At 41.4% G+C, this 23,212-nt stretch overlaps 1 protein-coding gene across 1 annotated transcript; it reads right to left on the bottom strand.

Annotated features, from left to right (window-relative positions):
• Nucleotides 1-1,930: 1,930 nt before the first annotated feature.
• Nucleotides 1,931-5,678, bottom strand: LOC311045078 (protein shisa-like-2A; the record flags this gene model as incomplete). The annotated part of the gene is made up of 3 exons (XM_084056887.1): nt 1,931-2,115; nt 3,457-3,593; nt 5,488-5,678. 3 exons carry the CDS (start codon nt 5,676-5,678, stop codon nt 1,931-1,933), a joined length of 513 nt encoding a protein of 170 aa, XP_083913013.1.
• Nucleotides 5,679-23,212: the final 17,534 nt, after the last annotated feature.

The raw sequence follows: 23,212 nt of genomic DNA on the forward strand, positions 1-23,212 counted from the left end.
CATGGAACATCTTTTGTGTATTCAAGGTAGGAGGGTAGATCCTTCACAAAGTCTTTCAAAAGGTGCGGCACTCATATTGTCAGCTATAATTTGAAGTGAGTCTAACTGAAAAGCCTTGAAATAAAGTCAATTTCCAATTGAATGTATTATTAGAGTTCTTCTCTGTTACCAGCTCGCTCTGCAGCTTTATTAAGCATTAAGTATACAGTACAGTACATTAAGAGACTAGTTATCTCTTCTGTAGCAATGCGTGGCAGGGTATTGGAATCAGTCTGTCAATCCATTATCAGATTAAGTTGATAACGGATTGATGTCCGGACTTTGATTAAACTTGACGGGACTGTAGGCTTCCTGAAAATATTTTGTTTTTGGTCAAGGTCACAAACAAGATCAAAGACAAAAGAGGACGGATGGACGGATTTTGTGAAACTTGGTGATACAGGATCTGATACAGGTCTGTAAAATTGAGTTTGAGCTCATGTTGGTGCCTTAGATGTTGCTGCTCAGTTATTAAAGTGGGTAAAAAAAAGAGCATGGCACTTCTGCAGAAGTGTAACTCAGCAAACAATGTCTTAAAAAAGACATAGCTGATAAGATGTGATACATTCCTCCTTTTAAAGAATGAATCAATGGTCAATTGACATTTGCTAGGTCAATACAATTGACTGTAACAAAACATCTCATCTCGTTTGCCTGTGTGGGTTTTTTCCAAAATGTTATGATTGACAGGACATTTTAATTGTACTTTAAACCCTAGATTCTACTGTTTCTCATCATATACCATCAGGGTATTTGCAATGCAAATGACATGAGCTACTGTGAACTCTCTGCAACAGTACACGTCTCAATGTATTTTTATTTTATTTCATTGGTGTTCTTAAAGTACTGTAATTTCATGTAATGCAGACATTTGACAAAAGCAAACTGTCAAACTTGCAACGCATTGTGAGCTTGTAGATCTGCTATTTAAACAATTATGAACATTTTCAGGTAAACATCAGCCTTTTCTCCTGCTTTACAAAATGCTTATGATATGGATATGTACATATTTAACATTCAACATCATAGGATTATGTCTGACACAAAATACATTTGTGTGCTATTAGGTAACATATCTGTGTTACAGTGGATTGGACAAAATAACACAATTTTGAATGTAAAATAAATTAAACTAAACCAATACATAATAAATAAATAAATATATTATTTGATTAATGGATGAACTGAGCCCAAAGTCTTCCAGATGACAAATACGTACAATACTACCTTCAATAGTTACAAAAAACAAGGGCACTTGAAAGACATGAAATTTGAAATGTTCAAATGTATAAACTTATTATGGCAAGACTTTAAAGCAGTGCATTAGTTTGATAATGGAAAATAAATGTTAATACAAAGTTATCATACAGGACACTGACACATAAAAACAAAAGCGCAAATTCTATTAATTTATAATATGCGACAAAAAAACAATTTACAAATACTTCCGGATCAGTATACCTGACTCTTGACACATCTACAGTATTTGCTGAGTTTGGATTCCTTTTAAATGGGCCCTGCCTAAACTTCCTTAGTTGTCAGGTGTCTGGGATCTCCATTTTGGCAATATATCATGGGCTGTGCATCAGGCATGGCCATACTGTATATGGGCATATTTTACCAGATAGACAGACAGACAGACAGTCAGACAATTTCAAATTTGAACTCCATAGTACAGTATATATACTGTAAACACACTCCTCCAACCCATCCATATGGCACGTAGACCATATGCACTTGGGGGAACTTACAACCAAGCTTCTCAGAATATCCCCTACCCCATAACATTGTTCATATGGTCTTCCTCTCGCTGTCATTGAGGTTTTTGTGCAGTCTGTGTCTACCTTTGGAGCACTGGTCCTATTGTGCAGGAGATTAATTCTTTGGCAGCTTATGAGGGACCCTCCACTTTTACAGTGGTGACGGTGGCCATGAAACACCGCTGGAAAAGAAGTTCAGGGTCTGGCGGCTGGTTGTCACAGTCCAGTTTCCTGCTCATGAAGTGTTTCCTGAAGCCCTGTGGACCAGTCGTTGGGTCTGCTCCCGAATGGCTGTGCACCTCCCTTGGATCTGATGCTGAAGAGTATAGAAACACACAGCCTTCAGGAAAGAAAAGCAGATACAACCACATATACATTCTTCACTTACAGGTAGGTTTTCAAACAAACACAAGGTCAATCTATGCCTGTGTTTTGGGAATGTATTTCCAAAAGAACGGAAACTAACCAGGAAGTGCCCTGACTCCTTCCTTTTTTTAAAATAATTTCTGCCTCCTGTGTGGCATTTTGTAACGCATGCGGAGGAACAACCTAGTTCCTCTCTCATGATGTCCCATGCCATCACTATAGTATGACTTGAGAATGAGAGTATGTTGGGCTTTTCCTGCCAAAAACAAGCAGGCCATTATGTAAATTGGTTGGTTGATTACTTAAATGTCATTTGTTCATGCGGGTAAATACAGAACAGTATGTTTATACATTTGGAGGGCTCTGATAATAATAATAATAATAGCTCAGATTTATATTTCACACATCGAATGTCAATTCATCCGGCTTAGGCAAGAATCTTTATGAACACAATTGTCTATTGTGTTTGGACAATTGTGTTTGGAAACCAGGCGGTGGCACCTGCAACAGGGGGTGTTGAATGGAAGAAGGACGTAGGCACTACGTCCTCCCAGAGGGGGCTCCTCACTGGCAGGTGAGCCAGTAGGATATATAGCAGTGGCAACACATACATCTTATTATGTATGTTGTAAGTGCAAATTCTATTGTACACCATGACTGCATGACTACACACAGCTCAAACTTTGTGATTAAGTTTGCAATCGCTATGACAGTGATTAGCCTGATCACAGTGGTGTCAGTGACGACAACGATTGAGTATCTCTCAATGTCAACAAGATCAAGGAGCTGATCGTGGATTACAGGAAGACAGCACAGGGAGGCTGGACCCCATTGCCAACGCCATCAACTGGTCTGCTGTAACGAGCGTCAACAGCTTCAAGTTGATCTGTGTTCTCATCACCAAGGACCTTACCTGAGATGAGCACATGCACCGGTGTGGGGAAATAGGCACAGCAACACCTCTTTCTATACATACAATGAACGATGTGTCATATATTGTGTGTGTGTGTGTGTGTGTGTGTGTGTGTGTGTGTGTGTGTGTGTGTGTGTGTGTGTGTGTGTGTGTGTGTGTGTGTGTGTGTGTGTGTGTGTGTGTGTGTGTGTGTGTGTGTGTGTGTGTGTGTGTGTGTGTGTGTGTGTGGGGGGTGTGGTGGTGGTGGTGTGTGTGTGTGTGTGTGTGTGTGTGTGTGTGTGTGTGTGTGTGTGTGTGTGTGTGTGTGTGTGTGTGTGTGTGTGTGTGTGTGTGTAAAACAATAAAGAATCTTGTATCATATCTTGTAAGAAGAACTACCTGGTGCTCTCAATGGCAGGCCGTTGTCAAGACGACTGGGCTTTGTGGCGATGAAGAGATAACAGAGGACGCACACAGTGATGAGGAAGGCCAGCAGGACCACCGCTGCGATGGACAGACCAACCAGAGCCCCTACACTGAGCATAGGCAGTGTGTGTGTTTGGGTGGGTGGTGTTTGGGGGGAGGGGGGAGTGTGGAGAGCAGAGGACAGAATCCAGGGAGGAGAGAGAGAGAGTAAATACAGAAGGCTGAAAGTAAAGGTTATCACAACGTTGCTTATATGTTGCTTATGGCGCTGGCTTGATTTTTGTGTTATAGGCTTGTTAAATTTCATGTGGTTATACATGCATACAGCCCTTCTAAAGAACAAAAGGTTGTTAACTGCTTTTCTCTTGAGCCATTTGTCACAATCTATTATCTCCTAAATAATTGAGACTTAATTGTACAGTCAATTAGCTTACACTGGGACCTGAGCTGAGCTGTCCATGGTGCTGAAATGAAAATGTATAGCTACTGTACCATTTAAGTATGCTCATGTTTATTAATAGCCTACAACTTTTGAAATGAATGAGCGTAGGCTATACAAAAACAGAATATATAGTCTACTAGTTAAAATATATAGAAGTAAAACACTTGTTACATACATATGTAACACGTGTTTTACTTCTATATATTTTAACTAGTATTAGTATTAGTGTATTCGGATATTATCCTAATACAAAGGGGGCGGGGTGTATAATAGGGCAGTGGTTTTCAACCTTTTTCATGTCAAGGACCCCTACATTGATAAATATTTGGCCGCGGACTCCCATCTGAAAATGTTTTGTGCCAGGGACCCCCAGAAGCAAAGATTTGAGTTAAAAATGTTTGCTTTAAAAAATATATAATATATTTTTTTTGTGTGCATATCTTTCAATATTATTGAAAGATATGCACACATTTTCAAGATTTTTCAAAAATAGCAGATCTACAAGCTCATAGCGCATGAGCTTGTATATCTTCTGTTTTTGAATAGCCAAAGCTAAGTGGTTCAAATGACAGTAGCACGATGTTAATTAATTTCGCTTGGAACCCCCTGGTAACCCCCCAAGGACCACTGGTGGTCCCCGGACCACTGGTTGAAAACTGGGCTAATTACAAATCCGTGTTTAATAGTCCGGCAAGGAATGCTATCCAAGAGTTCATTTAGGCTCTAGATTTGTCCGAGATCTGGAGTTTATGTTTGTTTCTTGGCTTCGCAGCAAGTGATTGTCTGTTGTAAATAATGTAATGTTTTTAAGAATGAGTACCATGCGGATTCAATTATCCAGCCTACCATAACATGAGTATTGAAGGCACACGTGTGGCTGCTTCCAAAGACACCTAAGGTATGCTAGCCTACATGACAGTACATACATCAATAGCACAATTTGGGAACCTGATGACAATAAATAGCGAAGAACATATTTGTACTGAAACCCTAATACACAGCCAAGTATTAATCAGTCTCATCCTCAATAACTATCTGTGTAGAAGCATCCATTAGCTCCATTATGTCAGAACTGTAGCTATGAGAACTTTGTGTCCTTAAAGTTGACGATAAATTGTTGTCAAAGAAAGGACCTTACTAGCCTACTTGGCAAGGGATTTGCATTACAATGCATGCATCGCATCTATTATATTTGTGATGATCAAGAATTTTGGTGTTATTTTTTTATGTTATGTTGATGAATTGAATATATAGGACCCCAATGGAAACAAGACTGCAAGGACTTTTTTGGTGTTATCCTTTTAGACCAAGTGTTTGACTGTACTCGTGCTGTTTGCATTTCTGTCTAATAAAGTATTTAATCAATCAATCAACCAAGTATGCGTTTCAATGAGCCTTCTATAGCCTTACCAAGATTTTAAATAATAGGCTCAAAATAGGCATGTATAGTCTATTCTTACTTACAGTTGACAAAATAAAGCAATTAAAAAGTGAACAATGAGGGCAAACAATCAAAATGACCTAGTTAAACATTTCGAAGAATTGTTAAGATCTTTCCTTACCTCAGCCACCACATATATCCATATTCGTATGGGAAAAAGCTGTTGGAATCGTCACAGCAATACTTATAGTCATTAAAGCCGCAACAGTAGACTGCGGTGCCATCGTTCCCAGGCTTGGGGCAAGAGAAGCCGGGGACAAACAAGCCCTCAGCGCTGTTATAACTGGTGCATTCAGCGCCTTGAACACTCATGTTGTTCATACAATTAGCAGGTTAACTGTGGAGCAAAATGAAGTGTGTCATTATACCGCCAAGTTAGAAGGAGCTATATCTACAAACCATAGTATGAGGTTTACTCCCCAGTCTGCTTTTCACCCGCATGCAAGATGGAAAACTCCACATCTGGAGATTTCTGAAAACTCTCACTCTCTCTGTGTGTGTGTGTGTGGGCGCCGCGCCCCCCCCCCCCCCCCCCACACACACACACACACACACACACACACACACACACACACACACACACACACACACACACACACACACACACACACACACACACACACACACACACACACACACACTACCACCTGAATGAACTGAAATAGCATGGGAATCCAAATCCTGGGCGCCAGCGTGATTTGCGTGTTAGGCTAGTTAATTGCGTGAGTAGTTTTACATGTATAGCCCTTCTAAAGAACAACACATGGTTGATCCAATTGTCACAATTAAGCTATATATATTATATATATTATCTACGAAATAATTGAGACTTAATTTGACTGTCAATTACACTGGGCCCGGTGCTGAGCTGTCCGTGGTGCTGAAATGAACATGTATAGCTACCACTTACATAAGAAAGGAGTGCACATTTTTGTCTCATTTAGTATACACTCCAAGAGTCAAACTGACAATTATTTCACAGATAAATGTTTAGTTAAAGGTCCCATAGGTCCCATATTGCCAAACTGCTATCAGCAATAATCCCATAGACCCTTGAAGCTCCTAGTTGGCTTACTGTAATAAAAAACAGCCAGGGAAACAGCCAGCACTCAATAAATGTCCCTTTCACACGTTTTATTTTTAAATAAAACTATGTGAAAAGGACATTCAAATATATGTCCTTTTCTTTTGTGAAAATGATAAAAAAAATAATCATATTCTTTTTTTAGTGCTGGCCGTTTTCTCAGTTTTGTTGTTGTGAGTGTTTCAGGCTGCTTTGCAGTGCTATCTCTTACTGTAAATAAATGTCTTTGTGTTTACACTTTTGTCAAAACACACAGATCCTTATATCAACAATGAGCCATACCTCATAACACGTCTTGAACACTGTTTCTCAACGTAGGGTCCGGGGACCACCAGGGGTCTCAACTGGACCCTTATGGCTCTGTAACTTGGAGAGTGTACAAATGGAACCAAAGGTCATTTAGTTCCAGTTGTACACTCTTTAACACTGAAGATTTTGCAGTGTAGATTTGGGTCCCAGAGATAAAAATGGGGGTCCGTGGCCGAATGCATATCAAACTGGGGGTCCTTGGAAATTGAAATTTAAAAGGTTCACGGAACATTCAGAGATCAGGTTTGCTGCCATCTGGTGGCCATACAGTAGGTTGAGTTACAGCACATGGGGGTGGGGATATTGCCCGGGTTGAAATTCAGATTATGTTAAAACACAGGCACGTGCAGTTAAAAAATAATCCTGACAATAATCCTTGCTGACAAAACATGTTCCCTTTGCACGGAAAGAGATTCCAGACAGATGCAAATTCTGTTGCATGTCCTCCCACTTTCTATGCTATTGATTGTACAACAATAACATGATCGGCTATTGATTGTAGGGCAGGCTCAAAGGTAACACTATTTCCTATTTACATTTTCCTTCATAATTCACATACTTAAAATATACTAGTCATATTTAGAAACCTATATACGTGCCCTAATTAATAATACCATTCATAAGATTTCACTAGTAAGGACAAGAATAAAATATTACTTTTAATGCTTCAAAATCAGTTTTTGTTGAAAACTTCTGCTGAGATGAATTGATCATTCTACTCTACCATACGCAGAGAGAGGACCCTACTGAGCATGTGCAGAAGAAGTCTCATCTGTCTAGCTAGTTTCTGATTTGAATTGAGTGTGTTACATTTGCCCCCTGTTACTTTTGACCCCAATCTCCCTACAATAACATCAGGTCAGTTCACAGCTCCGCCAATGGGGGCCATACAATGCTTCCATGGTCCATGGTCTGCACAAATGAACTGTTTATGTTAAATGTTTCCGGTTTATGTAAATGTTATGTAACCTTTTGTACTGATGCTACCCTAAACAGGGCTCCCAAGTATAACAGATCTTGCATCTCAATAGGACTTCACCTGCAGGTCAAATCATAACACACCACTAAAGCAAAACTGAGTGTATGCTGCAAAGGTAGGTCAGAGCAAGTTAATTGGTAGCCTATACATGTAAGAGTAAAACCAATGCTCTTAAAACAAAGTTTATAGGATTTAAGTGGATAAACCACCTCAGCTGCAAATTAATAATTAATCCTTAACTGAAATTTAGATCAAAGTTTGGAGCAACCAGATGAAAATTAAACCATGATTAAAAGGATGGTTTAAATGTGAACCCGATTACTTTGTAAACTAGGTTTAATGTTTCGTGCAACTGCTTATTAATCCTTGTTGGCGCAACCCAGTCTCAGTCAGATAACTTTGATTGACAATGTCAATACAGTTTGAAAAAAAGTTGAAGCAGAAGGCACACTGGATTGGACACTATGCACCGTCATCTTTGTAGTTCAGACATCACATCTCACCACTCAAACAGAGAGCGTCTCCTTCCCAAACCCCAATGGTTCTATTCAGCCCCCCGCCCACAGGAGTGGCCCAATTCACTCACAACTTGCTACAAAAATCGCTCATGAAAAACTATATAACCTCCTACATTCCATTTTCCACCTTCACATCTGTCTCCTTCTCTAATAATCATAAAGTGCTATATATTTCATCTCGCACTTTACTTCCGGATGGTTCGTTTTGCACCTTCTTTGCCACATCCGTCACGGGACAGAAACAAGCCCTGCCGTGCTCTATGGAAAACAGGCCAAAAGCGCGCCCAAATGAGCCCAAAATCGCTTACACACAAAGCAGACCTGGCACCCCATTTCAACGTCACAGCAACATGCAGCCAATCAGCGTCGACGGCAACGCAGCCTACGCCAATCATGTGTGAGAGATCTACAAGCTATGGGGCAGAGACGCCGTGTGCCATGCACCGTATCTTAGCAACAACGAAAGCGCTCACTCTCATTGATCGTGTCACGCTAAGAGCAGTTCCCAGACAATGGCATCTCAGAGAGCTTGCTGTTGTGTTTATTGTCTCCGCCAGGCCGAAGGCATGGCGAGAGAGTATGTTTTACCCTCCGTCCGTCCGTCCGTGTGTGCGTGCGTGTGTCCTGTCTGTGTGTTACCAGCTAATCTCCGGCACCGTTGGTCCGTTCGCTCCGAAACTGTGCACATACACTCCCTGGATGCCAATTCAGAACCTCTGCCCCAATTTTTTCACATGGGCCTGTTATAGCGCCACCAGGAGGCCGATTTGTGCAAAACACATTTTTTTACATTACTCCTACAGATTTTATCCAAATATCATGCAAATCGGTACACAGTATCTCTATAGTCATGTGATCAACACGGATCTGTCCGATTTCCCATATTCCATCCTGATTTTCTATGGTTGGCTTCCAAAGTTTGCAGGATTGGTCCGTTTTGAACAAACTGCCTCCAATCATGAACGCAGCTTGCCATTTCCATAAAATTGCACACGCACATTCCCACTAGGCCGAGGAAGAAATGCCACTTGAACATTTTCAAATCAGCCTCATGGTGGCGCTATAACTGGCCGATTTGCATTTTTAACTATAACTGCACCGATCTGCGTGAAACTTTGCACGCACACTCCCTAGAGGCCAAGGAAAAACATTAGACTGCAATTTTCACATCTGCTTTTTACAGCGCCACCAGGAGGCCGACTTATGTAAAATACATTTTTGGAGATTATTCCTTCAGATTCTGTCCAAAAAACACGCAAATTGGTACACTGCATCTAAATAGTCATGTGATTCTGATGGATCTGTCCGATATTTCATATTCCATCCTATTTGGCTTACAGTGGCTTCCAAAGTTTGCAGGATTGGTCAGTTTTAAACAAAATGCCTCAAAACATGAATGCAGTGTGCAATTTCCGTGAAAGTTTGCATGCAGATTCCCACTAGGCCGAGGAAGAAATGCCCCCCTTTTCACATTCACATTGGCCTTTATAGCGCCACCAGCAGGTCTAATTTAGCAAAACACAATTTTGGAACAAAATGCCTCAAATCATGAATGCAGTGTCCCATTGAAAGGCCTAAGAAGAAATGCCACCCTTTTCACATTGGCCTATTATAGCGCCACCAGGAGGCCACAATAACCTACCTGACCTGGCGGAGACCTGTGCTCCGAGGAGCACTTTTTCTAGTCTATGGCTGTAGCCATCAGAGTCAGTCACAGCGACGACGGACAGGACGCTGTGATAGTTGGCATGTAGCTAACGCTAACGTGGCTGTCATGCCTGCAGCGGCTGTGCAATCACTTTGTCAACAATGCACGTTCGTGCGGTAACTGTTATTATTGCTGCTCCGTTAGTCCATTGTAGATGGTGTATGTTGTGTGTGTCTTCTGGTGTAGCTCCACAGAAACTCCAGTAACTAACGTAATGGCAGGACCGCCCCGTGCAACGCACGTTTAGGCTGCATTATGGTCATGTAGTAATTTCAGATAATTTCGGTCCGATTAGGGCAGTGGCTACCCCCCCCCCCCCCAAAAAAAAACAACATATTTGAACTGGGGACCCCCCCAATTTTGTTTGACTCCGTTCCACAAGTCAATATTGTGAAAATTGCCGATCTACAAGCTCACAACGCCTCAAGTTGAGAGGCGTTGTAAGCTTGTAGATCGGCTATTTTCAACATGTTTGCCTCTTTCTTAATTTATTTGACAATGTGGCCAATGTTTTATAGTATAGTTTGTTGACTACCTTTGCTGCAGTAATGCTCTTTTCCTTCACTTTAGCTTTTTTATTGTCTCCGCCAGGCCGAAAGGGATGGCGCGAGAGTATGTTTTACCCCCTGTCCGTCCAACGGTCTGTGGATAGCTAATCTCCCGCATCGTTGGCTTGATCGCAGCGCAACTGTGCACACACTCCCTGGATGCCAATTCAGAACCTCTGCCCCATTTCTTTCACATGGCCCTGTTATAGTGCCACCAGGAGGCCGCTTTTTGCAAAACACATTTTCTCACAGTACTGCTACATATTTTGTCCTAACATCACGCACATCGATACACAGTATCTCTATAGTCATTAAAAAAAACACGCTCTTTCAGATTTTTCATTTTCCATCCTGCTTGACTAAAAATGGCTTCCACAGTTTCCAGGACTGCTCCGTTTTGACCAAAATGCCTCAAATTATGAACACAGCATGCACTTTCCGTGCAACTTTGCACCCACATTCCCACTATGCCGAGCAAGAAATTCCACTTGAGATTTTTCTAATCAGCCTCATGGTGGCGCTATAACAGTCCGATTTGTGTTTTTACCTATACCTGCACCAATCTGTGTAAAACTTTGTATGTGCACTCTCTAGAGGTCAAGGAAAAACCTTTCCCCTACATTTCTCACATCTACCTTTTATAGCTCCACCAGGAGGCCGCCTTATGTACAACATATTTCTTTACATTACTCCTTCCGATTATATCTACATTTCACGCAAATCGGTACACATGATCTCTATAGTCATGTGATCAAGACGGATCTGTTTAATCTTTCATATTCCATCTCGATTGGCTAAGATTCACATCTAAAGTTTGCACAAAATGCCGCAAATCATGAATGCAGCGTCCGATTGTGGTCAACTTTGCACGCACATTCACACTATGTTGAGGAACAAGTGCTACCATTTTAACATTGGCCTGTGGGGGGTCCCCACCGACTCTACCTGGCCCTTAGGTGGGCCCCACCTAGGCAATTCTATGTGGGGCCGAGGTGGGTCTTAACTGCTATGCCCATGCGGGCTATAAGTCGCTTCTACCTGGCCCTTAGGTGGGCCCCAACTAGCCACGTTTATGTGGGACCAAGGCGGGTCCTAACTGGGTTTGCCCATGCAGGCTTTAACTGGCTTCTACCTGGGCCCTAGGTGGACCCTAACCAACCAGAGTGCAGTGCCCATCGCTCCAAATGTTGTGACGTCAGGGCTCTCAATACTGCACATTGGTGGAGGAGGAGGGCCCGCAGGGCGCCCGCACACATCGCTGAACCAATGGTAGCCCACGGACGTTTCCTCTGGAGATTTCAAATCTGCCCCTCTATGCCACATATCATCCGCGCTACAGGGTCTTCACTGACCGAGCCACGGCCCCACTGGCCCTCATGACGCTATGCCACTTATATGCGCTGCCAAGTGGCCGGGGGCGCTACGTGGGCGTGGCGGCGGGCTAGACGCGAGGCCCTGCGTAGCAGGGCCGAGCTTCTAGTCATTACAATGAGAGAGAGACAACAGGGATAAAACGCTTACACCCATCGGCTCACAGTGTGTGTGTGTGTGTGTGTGTGTGTGTGTGTGTGTGTGTGTGTGTGTGTGTGTGTGTGTGTGTGTGTGTGTGTGGGCGTCACGCCCATTCACTGTGCGTACGACGCGACACCCTCATCGACTCTCACAGATCCGTGATTTCATACCCCCCACTTTTTCTCTGCCTGTTTTTATTTTTCCCCCGGGCCGTTCCATAACATAAAGCTGCTGATTTCATCACAATAGCGTTAAGTAGTTTCAACTAGGCTACCTGGCTACTTCTATTTCCAGTAGTATTTCAAAAATAAAACGTGTGTTGAATTATAACATACCAAGTATAGAGTTAAAAACCTCTTATTTTGAAATGCACATTGTTTTGAAAGGAAACAGATTTCTGGGGGCCGCTTGACTAGCTAGCTTGACTAACGTCAAGCCTACTTTCTCAAACAGTCAAACTCCATGTTTAGCTTGAGTAAAAGGTAAACAACACACGGACGTGGGACATTATGGAATATAAAGACTTTGGGGCAAAAGTTAATATTTACCACCACCATGCTCTCTGAAACCAAGACAATGTGGGACAAAAGTGTGTTCTCTTTCGTCATCTTTGCAGAAGGTGAGTAAGTAATTCATCTAATGCTTACGGTGGTGGAAAGTAAAAAGTACTGTACTTGAGTATAATTTTAAGGTATTTTTTACTTGACTGGAGACTGGAGTATTCCAATTTGCAATACTTTTACTTATATTCCAATACATCTCAGAGGCACATTTTATACTTTTACTCCACTACAATTATTTGAAAACTTTAGTCACTATAGTTGCTTTGTAGATTTTAATTATTATGACAAAACAAAACATACATAAACCACTTATTTAAACTTTGGCTATTTGAAAATAGCCGATCTACAAGCTCACAAGCGATGCTATGCGTTGTGAGCTTGTAGATCTGCTATTTTCAAAATATTTGAATACATTTGATTTTAGCCATGGACCCCCATCTGAAAATGTTTTGTGCCAGGGACCTAGCTGTAGAATACAACTCTCGTAGACGTATTTATGATTCTGACGTTTTCAATCTACGTCAGAATCATACGTCTATCTATTATAATCTATATATATTATTATACGTATTCTACAGCTACCAGGGACCCCCAGAAGAGAACATTTGTCTTAAAAATTCAAAAGTATAAAAACAATGTTCAAATACTGCACAAAAATAGCAGATGTACAAGCTTGCAATGCATCACGGGTGAGCTGGTTTTTCAGTATGGTATTGTACAGTATGGTCAAATTGGACAATATAGCTCTGTTTTCATCATGTGTATCAGGGGTGCAGCCATAGGTGGGCCTGAGTGGGCCGTGGCCCACCTACATAGAAAGCTGGCCCACCCAATCGATTTTGCCAAAGAATATATATATATATTAATTAATTTTAAATGTTTTGATAATAAATCGGTAAAATCAGGCAAAAATAAGAATCAAATAACATAACCCTAACCTAACCCTAAAACCGAAATAAAGTAGCAAAAAACAGAAAAAAAAGTATCAAAATCCGCCCAAAAACAGAAATATTTGCACCCGCGACACATTTGCATGCGTCCACCAAAAGTCCACCCCCCCCACCTTCTGAGAGCTGATGACACCCCTGTGTGCACGCGTGTATGTGTGCGCGTGATGTGTTTCTGTGTGTGCTGCACACACACAACAACTGCAACAATATTACAAAATCAATACTGTCATTAGCCCAGACAACATCATTGATTTTCACATCCACCTCTCTGTTCATTTTGCACTATGACTGAGCTACAGGTCAAATCAATAAATGTGACAATATTATCCTGACTGAGGGACAAAAAGACACTCTTTACACTGTAGGGCACACAAGGACTTACTGTTTTCATGGAACCTGTAGAAGCTTGTTCAGAAAAAATCAATGCATTTTACAGGCTTCTTAGATTAACCCCTGGCACTGCTATGTTGGCCACATTTTCCAAAAGATCAGAGTTTGTTTCCCCATAAATCCCCTTAACATGGTGTACTTGGACTCTACCAACTGCTTGGTTTTCTCAATCCTGGCAGCCAGCAGGTTCTCCAGAATCTTAGAAAGAAGTCCCCATCCTCACATACTTCCTGACAAACTGCAGGAGTCTTTGTTGATGAAGTCATCATAGGATGGGACAGATCCAGTTTTCTCTGCAGATCCTTTCTGCAGCAGAGTGGTGTAACTCAGGTTGTGAGCCTGCATAATGGATGGATGTGTGTCACCTGCAGTATATTCTTCTGTGACAGCTCATCAAAGTAAGTTCTTAAGTGGTCTCTCTGAGTGGGCTAAACTGCTGTGCAATTAACATTAACATGGTTACATTGGAACTTGCAGTCGCTTCCGTTCTTTGCCTCTCCTCTCTGGTCAACAGGTGAAGATGGCAATAAAATGTATGTTCCCACAGACAATAAATGTATGCTTTGAACGACAACTGTCAAACAACAGAATTCATACGGTCTGCAACCTGCTGACAGTGTTGCCACAAAATGTAAGCAAAGAAGTGAATGTAGTCTCGTGCATCTCTGTGGTAACAGAGTTTACTTTGTCTTCCCAACCAATCAGAGTTTGTGATATCTTTGCCTCGGGGGCACAGGTGTGGGCATTCAACGCATCTGAGGGGAGGAGTATCGGTTGCATGGAGAGACCCTCCACACCAAATGACCGTTACACTGGGGCATCAGAGCCCCTGGGTCCTGGGGAAGCGAGGGAGGCGGTTGCCGCAGCATCCTGGGACAGTAGAACCCCAGTATGTAGAAAGCTGGCATGTAGAAAGCTTTGTGGTTGAACGTTCTGAAGCTCGCCCTTGCCTTGAGATTTCATGGTCACTGGCCTTCATCATAACCTAATTCCAGTGTTACTTTTCTCTGTTGTTAATGTTATACAGTAGTTGTTTTGTTGTTGTTGTTCTTCTGAATGTGAGCTTTTATATTGAGAATATATTTCTGAAGTGCAAATAATAGATCCATCTTTAATAAGGTCATGCCATTGGCCCTATAGAATGAAGAAAAATAAAACATTTAAAATGTGAGTGTCTTTTAGAGCAAGGCTTACGATTGTTTGGGGGAAATTTAGTAAAATCATTTTTTTTTAAATTAGTTATTAGATCATAATATATAGATCATAATACATTGAATGACAGGTTACCTTAATGGCCTAAATGAATTAGCAGTAATGAGCTAGTGAATGCGTTACCACTACTGTTCAACATCAGTGGATGCTGTCTTCTTTGCAAACGGTCAAGTCTTTGTGATGGCCACTGTGCACCATAAGAGCAGAGTTAGGCCATTCGACTTGTAAAAGAGAATGCTACAGTGACGTCTGATCAGAATTTAACCGGCGATGGGGTCTAAATCTGGTTCATATAGAGAGGGTACTGTTAAAGCCCTGTAGGATGTAGCTTAGATTATGCTTCACTTATGGGAGTTCCATGTGGATCCCAGACTTCATGTGGCCAGCAGACGTTAATCATCTATGATGTCAATATGATGCCAGTCTTCTCCATATTTGGGCAAAGTGTCAGCCCAATCCGACATCCGTTGACTTCCATTATAAAATTACACCGAGAGACACAGAGATGGAAATTGTTTTCTTAGAATGAGGAGGAGGGGGGTACTAATGTTATCTTTCTCCGAATATTACAGAGTTTGCCTACAGTATGTCCGCTATCTATGGGGTGGCCGTAGCAGCTTAGTAGGTACAGAGGCCGTCTGGTAATCTGAAGGTCGCCGGCTCGCCTCCAGGTCATAGTCTACTCTGTGTTGAAGTGTCCCTAACCCCTCACTGCTCCCCCCTCCTTAAAACCATTTGAGCAGCCATCAGCCAGATGAAGCTGAAAAGTGAATTTCCCCTGAAGAACTAGAAAAGTGTGCTCCCTGACAGCCCCCCCCCCCCCCCCCAGGGAAAAGAGAGTGAAATAATAATAGTAGGCTATTAGGCTAATAATAATAATACTACATGCAATTTCTATAGCGCTTTTCTAGATACCCAAAGTCGCTTTACAAAACAAAATAACTTTATTACAAAAATAACTACAAGGGGTCTTTGGCACAACATATTTTCAAATGGGGGTCTGCGGCCAAATATATGATATATACATGGGATCTTGACATGAACATTTTGAGAACCACTGAAAAAAACTTGTACCCGACAACCGACACAGCTACATCGCTTCTTATAGTGAGATTAGCATCCCAAACACTGACATCTGTTACATTAATTTAGGCTAAGATGCATGGTGCATAATGGAATATGTCGAGGTGACAGCAGATCACCATAGAAGTCGATTGTGTCTGTCAGTCTAAATGAATGAGGTACACCGCAACAGGCCTATAACTGCTTGCTCTAATCCCAGATTATCTCTGCCAGTTCAATCCAGAAACAGGGGAAAAATTGAGAGAAGAAAAAGGATTATTTGTGCTGTGGTGGTGGTGACGGGGGGAGCATGGCAGTCAGTTCACACATCTACTCGTAAACACAAGAGACAGAGATAACACACACTTGCACACACACAAAATACACCTGCAGTGTACACTTTCTGGGTGCACACAGGGTGGCTATGAGTCTGGCACTACAGCTACCATAGACTCACTTCTTTGACAGCCAGCTGGTACACTTTGAAAATAGCCGATCTACGTACAAAGGTGTTGTTTTGGAGTTGGTCCTTTTTAATATAACACTATCGCCACAAAGAGTAAAAAAAAAAAGATGATATGCAATATTTGACATTTTTATTTCTCTCTCTTTCTTTCTCTTCCTCCTCCTTTTGCTCATCCTCTCAGATCCTCCGGTGGTTGCAGGATGGATCACTGTGTCTCACCCCTCCCTCCCTTCACTGGCTGCACTGTACTGGAGTCTTGTGGCTTTGCCGTGGCCTGTGAGTGCAGCACACATTAGCACATGTGCACATTTAACCACTTAAACCCTATATAATTGACCAGGGTCACCCAGGGGTCTGTCTATTACTAGGTACTACAGTAGGTACCTCCTTTTTTCCCTACACCTATTATGAAATGGCCAGGATTGGGATGCCAGGGATCATGTGGTTAACATGCACACGCATGCACGCACGCACGCACGCACGCACGCACGCACGCACACACACACGCACGCACGCACATGATTGTTATGCTCATCAGATTAAGTCTACATTCATTCATTCACATGTTCATTCATGTTTGGTCTTTGCCGTATTTTCTACATTGACAGCATTTTGTCTTCCACATTTATGGTACTGTAAATTAGTCACCCATCCTGTGAATCAGAAAAACTGCATTAAATGGAGGTGATGTCAAACCCACTTTCCTTTACTGTCATAGCAACAGTGGTGGACAGTAACCAAGTACATTTACTTGAGCACTGTACTTAAGTAAAACATTTTTGTATATATTCTTTACTTAGTATTTGTGTTTTTTGGAGATTTTCACTTAATAAAGTAACTAGTAACTGAAGCTGTCAAATAAGTAACTGTAGCTACTTCAGTGAGCTAAATGTGAGTTTGTAGATCGGCTATTTTTGAATTGACAAGGTATAAAATAGGGTCCTATTGTCTAATGTATGGGTTTCAATTCAGGGCCACGACTATCAATTATTACTTCTTAATTATTCCATCAATTCCTTTTTTGATTAATAGTATCATTGAGGTGCATTTAAAAATAAAATAAAATCAACTAATCAATGCAAAAAAAATATATAGATTTTTTGATAATCAACTAAATCAATTATTTTATTAACAACTTTAGCCCTACTTTACACTTTGCTGGGAACTTGTAGACCTGCCATTTTCAGAATTTTGATTAGATTTGAAGACTGAAAAAAAAGGATTATTAACTGTTTTTAATGCTATGTTTAGTGAGCACTGTATAATATTATATGCATAATATTGCAATATGCATGATATTAATGGCAGTAATATCCAAAATAATATTATATATAATATAATATATATATATATATATATATATATATATATATATATATATATATATATATATAATATATATATATATATAATATAACACCACAGAAGATAACATTCATGCCGAGCTGCCCAATTTTGTGCAGACTATACAATGATGAATATCAGTAATGATAGCCTAATTGGGAATATATACTTATTTAAATATAAGATTGAATTACTGCACAAAATTCTGGGTATTGTTCCCAGAATTCAATGCCATCACCGGCAGCAGCACTCTTGTTCCTTGGATTGTAACAAATGGTGACAACATAATAGTAGTGAGACAAAAGGCGAACTGCACTGAAGGCAGAGACACATGCTGGAGGAGCAATCTGAGAGGAGCTACATGACATGTGAGCACTGGCAGTGGTGGAAGAGGTACTCAAACGTTTTACTTAAGTAAAAGTGGCAATACCACAATATAAAAATACTCTTTTACAAGTAATGGGCCTGTATTCAAAATTGGACTTGAGTAAAGGGCCGTAGCGGCCCAAACTCGATGTGAGGGCAGCTTAGCAGCCCTAACCTCTAGTATTCTGCAAAGTAACTAGTAACTAAAGTTTCAAAATAATTGTAGTGGAGTAAATAGTACAATCTTTGCCTCTGAGATTTAGTGGAGTAAAAATGGAAATACTCAAGTTCAGTAAAAGCACTTTAAAATGTACAGTACTTGAGTAAATGTTCCACCACTGCCTGACTGTGACATGACACGTGAGGTTCAGCGACAGCTCAATTAAATCAACACCACACCTCACAAGTTTGAAAATTACAACAATCCCATGATGCACAGCTTCGCAGACATACAGTACTGTAGAAGCAAATCCTTTTGTTTATAAAGTGCAAAACCTGTGCGCAGCCACTGTAATGTAAACTACAAATTCACCATCATGGAGTTTCAAAACCTACTGCAGAAGAGTTTCAGCCTTTTCTCAAACTTGGGAATTGTGGCATTGATGTTATGGGTATTGTTGCTAGTCATCAACATTAAATAGCTAAATACAATTATTCTGAAACCAATAAACACGACAGGTGCCACATTGGGCAGACATATTGCTACAATAAAATGCGCACAAAGAACAACAAAATTCACAGAAATGTCTTTTAGCGTGTAAAGGGTCCACTCCAGCATACAGGGGAACAGCTGCTGCCGTCCTGGAGCCCAATCACAGATTACACATTGACCATACAGCAGCTGCGCCATGTGGGATTACAATTAGAGTAATATCATCCATCATGTGAAAGCTTGTTATGCTACAGTTAACATAATAGGAAGGCCCCTGGGTCTGCCGCTTGGGAGGCATGTGGGTGCCTTGGGCTGTCCATGGCTTTGTTACTGGGCTGCGTAATGGAAATTAAATCAGCTGTCTGGCATTGTTTGACTTTTCAACCTAATCAAAATAATGGAGGCTGGGGATGTACAGTAGGGACCCAAGGATTATACATCCAAGGAGTTTGATGGTGAAACCAACCAGTAGGTCAGAGTGGCTTATTGTGTATCAGTGGAGAGCGAGTGTGTCTATCACTTTTTTAATGTGCTAGACCTGGATTACTGAGGTGGAGACCACACTTGCCATCAGCTCTCAGTACTTACAGCACGTCCAAGCCGTGCTACTCATACACAGAGTTGGCGGTGCCCAGGTGAGATGTCTATTGTATTGCACTAATACGTAACAGTGCATACTAGATTTTCACTTGCGACTTCCTGACACCTGTCATCTCATGGCTTTTACCAGCCTATCAACATGAGGGACTATAGATTCTGGCCATGATGCACAGACATCTGTCTGTGCATCAGATGTAAGCCCAGTTTGGATTGGTTGATGTTCAGTATGGCGAATGGCTGCTCCCACAGAGATACATCTTCCTGAAAATGCAAATGATCTTTGAGGCAAAATATGTTTGATATACTGGCACAATAGCACTTTGAATAGAATAGTCCCCACTCCTTAGGGTGTTATTTTGTCACTGTATATGTATATATATGTGAAATTCGTCTTCTGCTTTTTACCCATCCTATAACAACTAGGAGCAGTGAGCAGCAATTTGCTCAGAGAGGTTGTCCTGGGCGCAGTGTTGTCCTAATACGTTTTTTAGGTTTTTATTAAGAAGAGCCTGGTGACTAAATGATAAACAATATTCTATCAATTGGAAAGTAATGGGTTCTTGTTCAGTTTTTCTTTTTTTAATTTCCTGAAAAGTAACCGTTTTGGACATAAGGTTTCCATCCAACCGCAACAACCAGTGTGAGTCACGGTCAAGTGCAGTGAAACATTTTCTTCTAGCAGACATCAGCATCCAAGCTCCGAGCCTCGCAGCCTCCCTTGGCCCATATCCTGTGTGACCCCCGTGCTGTGTCAGGGCCTCTGGGTTTAAAGTCCTGCTCACTGCTCACTGGCTTTTTTGTCAGGGTCACAAATTGTGCTGCTGTACTAGTTTCACCAACACAGCAGGTATGTGGCCTCTGTGTTAAGTTTAAAAAAATATATATTTATATTCATATTCATATGATTGGCTCTTCTCCAGGGCAGCTCCATTGCCCTTTTCTGCTGCTTCATTCAATATCTGTTCACCCTAATAGGCTGCAGCTTTTGCAAGAAAAGAGAAGCAAGTGGTCAGGTCTATGAAAACAAGCCCAAAAGAAGCCACTAGGCTAAGTTTTACCACTTTACTTCGGTTATTGGTAAATAGCAGATATACAAGCTCACAACACGTCACTTCGCGACACATTGTGAGCTTGTAGATCTGCTATTTTAAAACAAATATTGGGGAAAGCATTGTGGCAGCTGTCCCTCTGAGTACTCTGACAACGGCTATTGCATAACCCAAGGGGCATGCATTCCCAACAGACTTTGGCTTAGTTTATGCCCCTGCCCCCCAGTTAAAAATCACTAAAATCACTATAACGATTTTTTTTTCACTCATCTTTTAATTATTATCATTGCAAACTAATAAAATAACCCTTGTTAACCAAATAACCAAAGTTGTCCTTTAAGAGTCTTGCTAAGGGACACACATCGACACATTGCTGGCCTGGCCTGGACTCATACCTGGGGCTGGGACAACTAAGGGCCCTGACTCCCCATGCGGGCTCACTGACCACTCAACTATGGCCGCCCCACTTGCTTCAGCATGTTGAATTCTGTTAAAGTGACACACTATACTGTAAGATGCTGGGAACACACTGTAACAGTGGTTCTCAACCTGGTACGCATACCACTGGTGGTACACGAGCCCCCCTCTGGTGGTACGCAGTCCCAAAAAAGAGACAAAAGTGGAGTGAAATATTTATATTATACTACAGGTAGTTCTTCTGACCAAGCAATTGTTTGAAATAGGCTCTCCAGCCGTGCTGAAATGAACATGACAGCGCACCTAGCCGTTAAGATTTGAGAACGGATTAATGATCACATTTAGAAATATCATCGGTTATGCTAATTAGACGCTGTTTCGGCAGAGCAGCAGCAAGCAGCGCTGTTGCTACTGCTGTAGGCTAAGCGGCTAGGCTAGCACTTTTGCAAGGGAAGATCACAGACGTAGTAGCTAAATCTGTCATTAAGAAATGATGAATTTCAATCAAATATTTTAGTTACAATGAGATTGAGCTGCTAGTTAAATCTTGTTTCTCTGCGTGGTATTTATTGCGTCCGTCCGTCCGTCCGTCCGTCTGTCTGTCTCATCTGTGGCTCTGTCTGTCTGTCTATGGCATTGTCTTGTGTGACAAATGCAGGAGTTCAAGGAGTAGTTCACCAAAATAAATGTTATTTTCTACACACCCCATGAAGCCTTGAATTCATGGAGATCTTTTAGTTTTTGTTGCATTCCTGAGACAATAATTTGATGACCGGCGGAGTCGGTCCTTTTGAATAAATTTGCCTCCTGTGTTAACTGTGCATAACTGAGTAGGATGGGGTAGGTCTACGCACATTTTAATACTAGTTATTACGGTGGTACTTGGAGAGACAGATATTTTCTGAGGTGGTACCTGGTGTAAAAAGGTTGAGAACCACTGCACTATAAGATTCAAAGCTCAATTATAACCCATTATAAACCTGGGATAGAGTGTCCCTGACAGAACCTATAATTTCATCTGAAAGACACAGATGTTGTCACAGTATTCTGTAGCAACTTTATCGTGGCCTTTTATGTAAACACATTTAATTGCGCTTTTATATTGCAAAAATGTAAGATAATGAAGCTTGTCTGGGTCCTCCAACTCTGCCACTGGCACAGGTGTCCCTTTCTCTTTCATGAATAGTCCAATTTGGCACAACCCATATAGCACACTTCCGAGAGGTCGGCAAGATTTTGCAGTTCAAGATCTGATTTCGTATTGTTCATGAGGATTTCTTAGAAGTACTGTTTTTTACATTATTTGAATTTCCAGTGTTTAGAAATATCTGTTGCCTTGGCATAATGGACTCGGCATAACACAGCACTTAAAACTTCCTTGTAGCCTTCCACTGTAAGTTAATATCGATTATAAAAGTAAAGCTTTCTAGGCAAACGTCTTCAGAAGAGACAAAATTAATAAAATGAAATATTTTGTAGTAATAGCAAAGACTGAGACCCATGAGAACAGGTAAAAAAAAACACCCATATTATAACAAAGGAAAGAAACTACATCCCCTTACCACGTGTGTATGTAGAATGAGGGCTCATTGGGGCAGAATGGGAACATTAATGAACAATAATAACAGAACACAGTAATGTATTCCTTACAATAGCTCACACACACACACACACACACACACACACACACACACACACACACACACACACACACACACAGACACAGACACACAGACACAGACACAGACACACACACACACACACACACACATACAGTACATATTCAGTATACATAATACATTAATGGTATCTGTGTGTGTGTGTGTGTGTGTGTGTGTGTGTGTGTGTGTGTGTGTGTGTGTGTGTGTGTGTGTGTGTGTGTGTGTGTGTGTGTGTGTGTGTGTGTGTGTGTGTGTGTGTGTGTGTGTGTGTGTGTGTGTGTGTGTGTGTGTGTGTGTGTGTGTGCGTGCGTGTGCGCACGCCAATGGTAGCACAGAGGTGAGACGCCGGTTGACACCAGTGTTGTTTTTTGTAACATCTAACAATCACACCCGTAGTAACTACCAGCGCAAATGTAGTACTGTAGGTGCAGATTTTGGTGCAGACTTCTATGGCTA

Source organism: Gymnoscopelus microlampas (genome assembly GCF_963454915.1).
Source record: "Gymnoscopelus microlampas genome assembly, chromosome: 5".
In the NCBI taxonomy this organism is placed as follows: domain Eukaryota; kingdom Metazoa; phylum Chordata; class Actinopteri; order Myctophiformes; family Myctophidae; genus Gymnoscopelus; species Gymnoscopelus microlampas.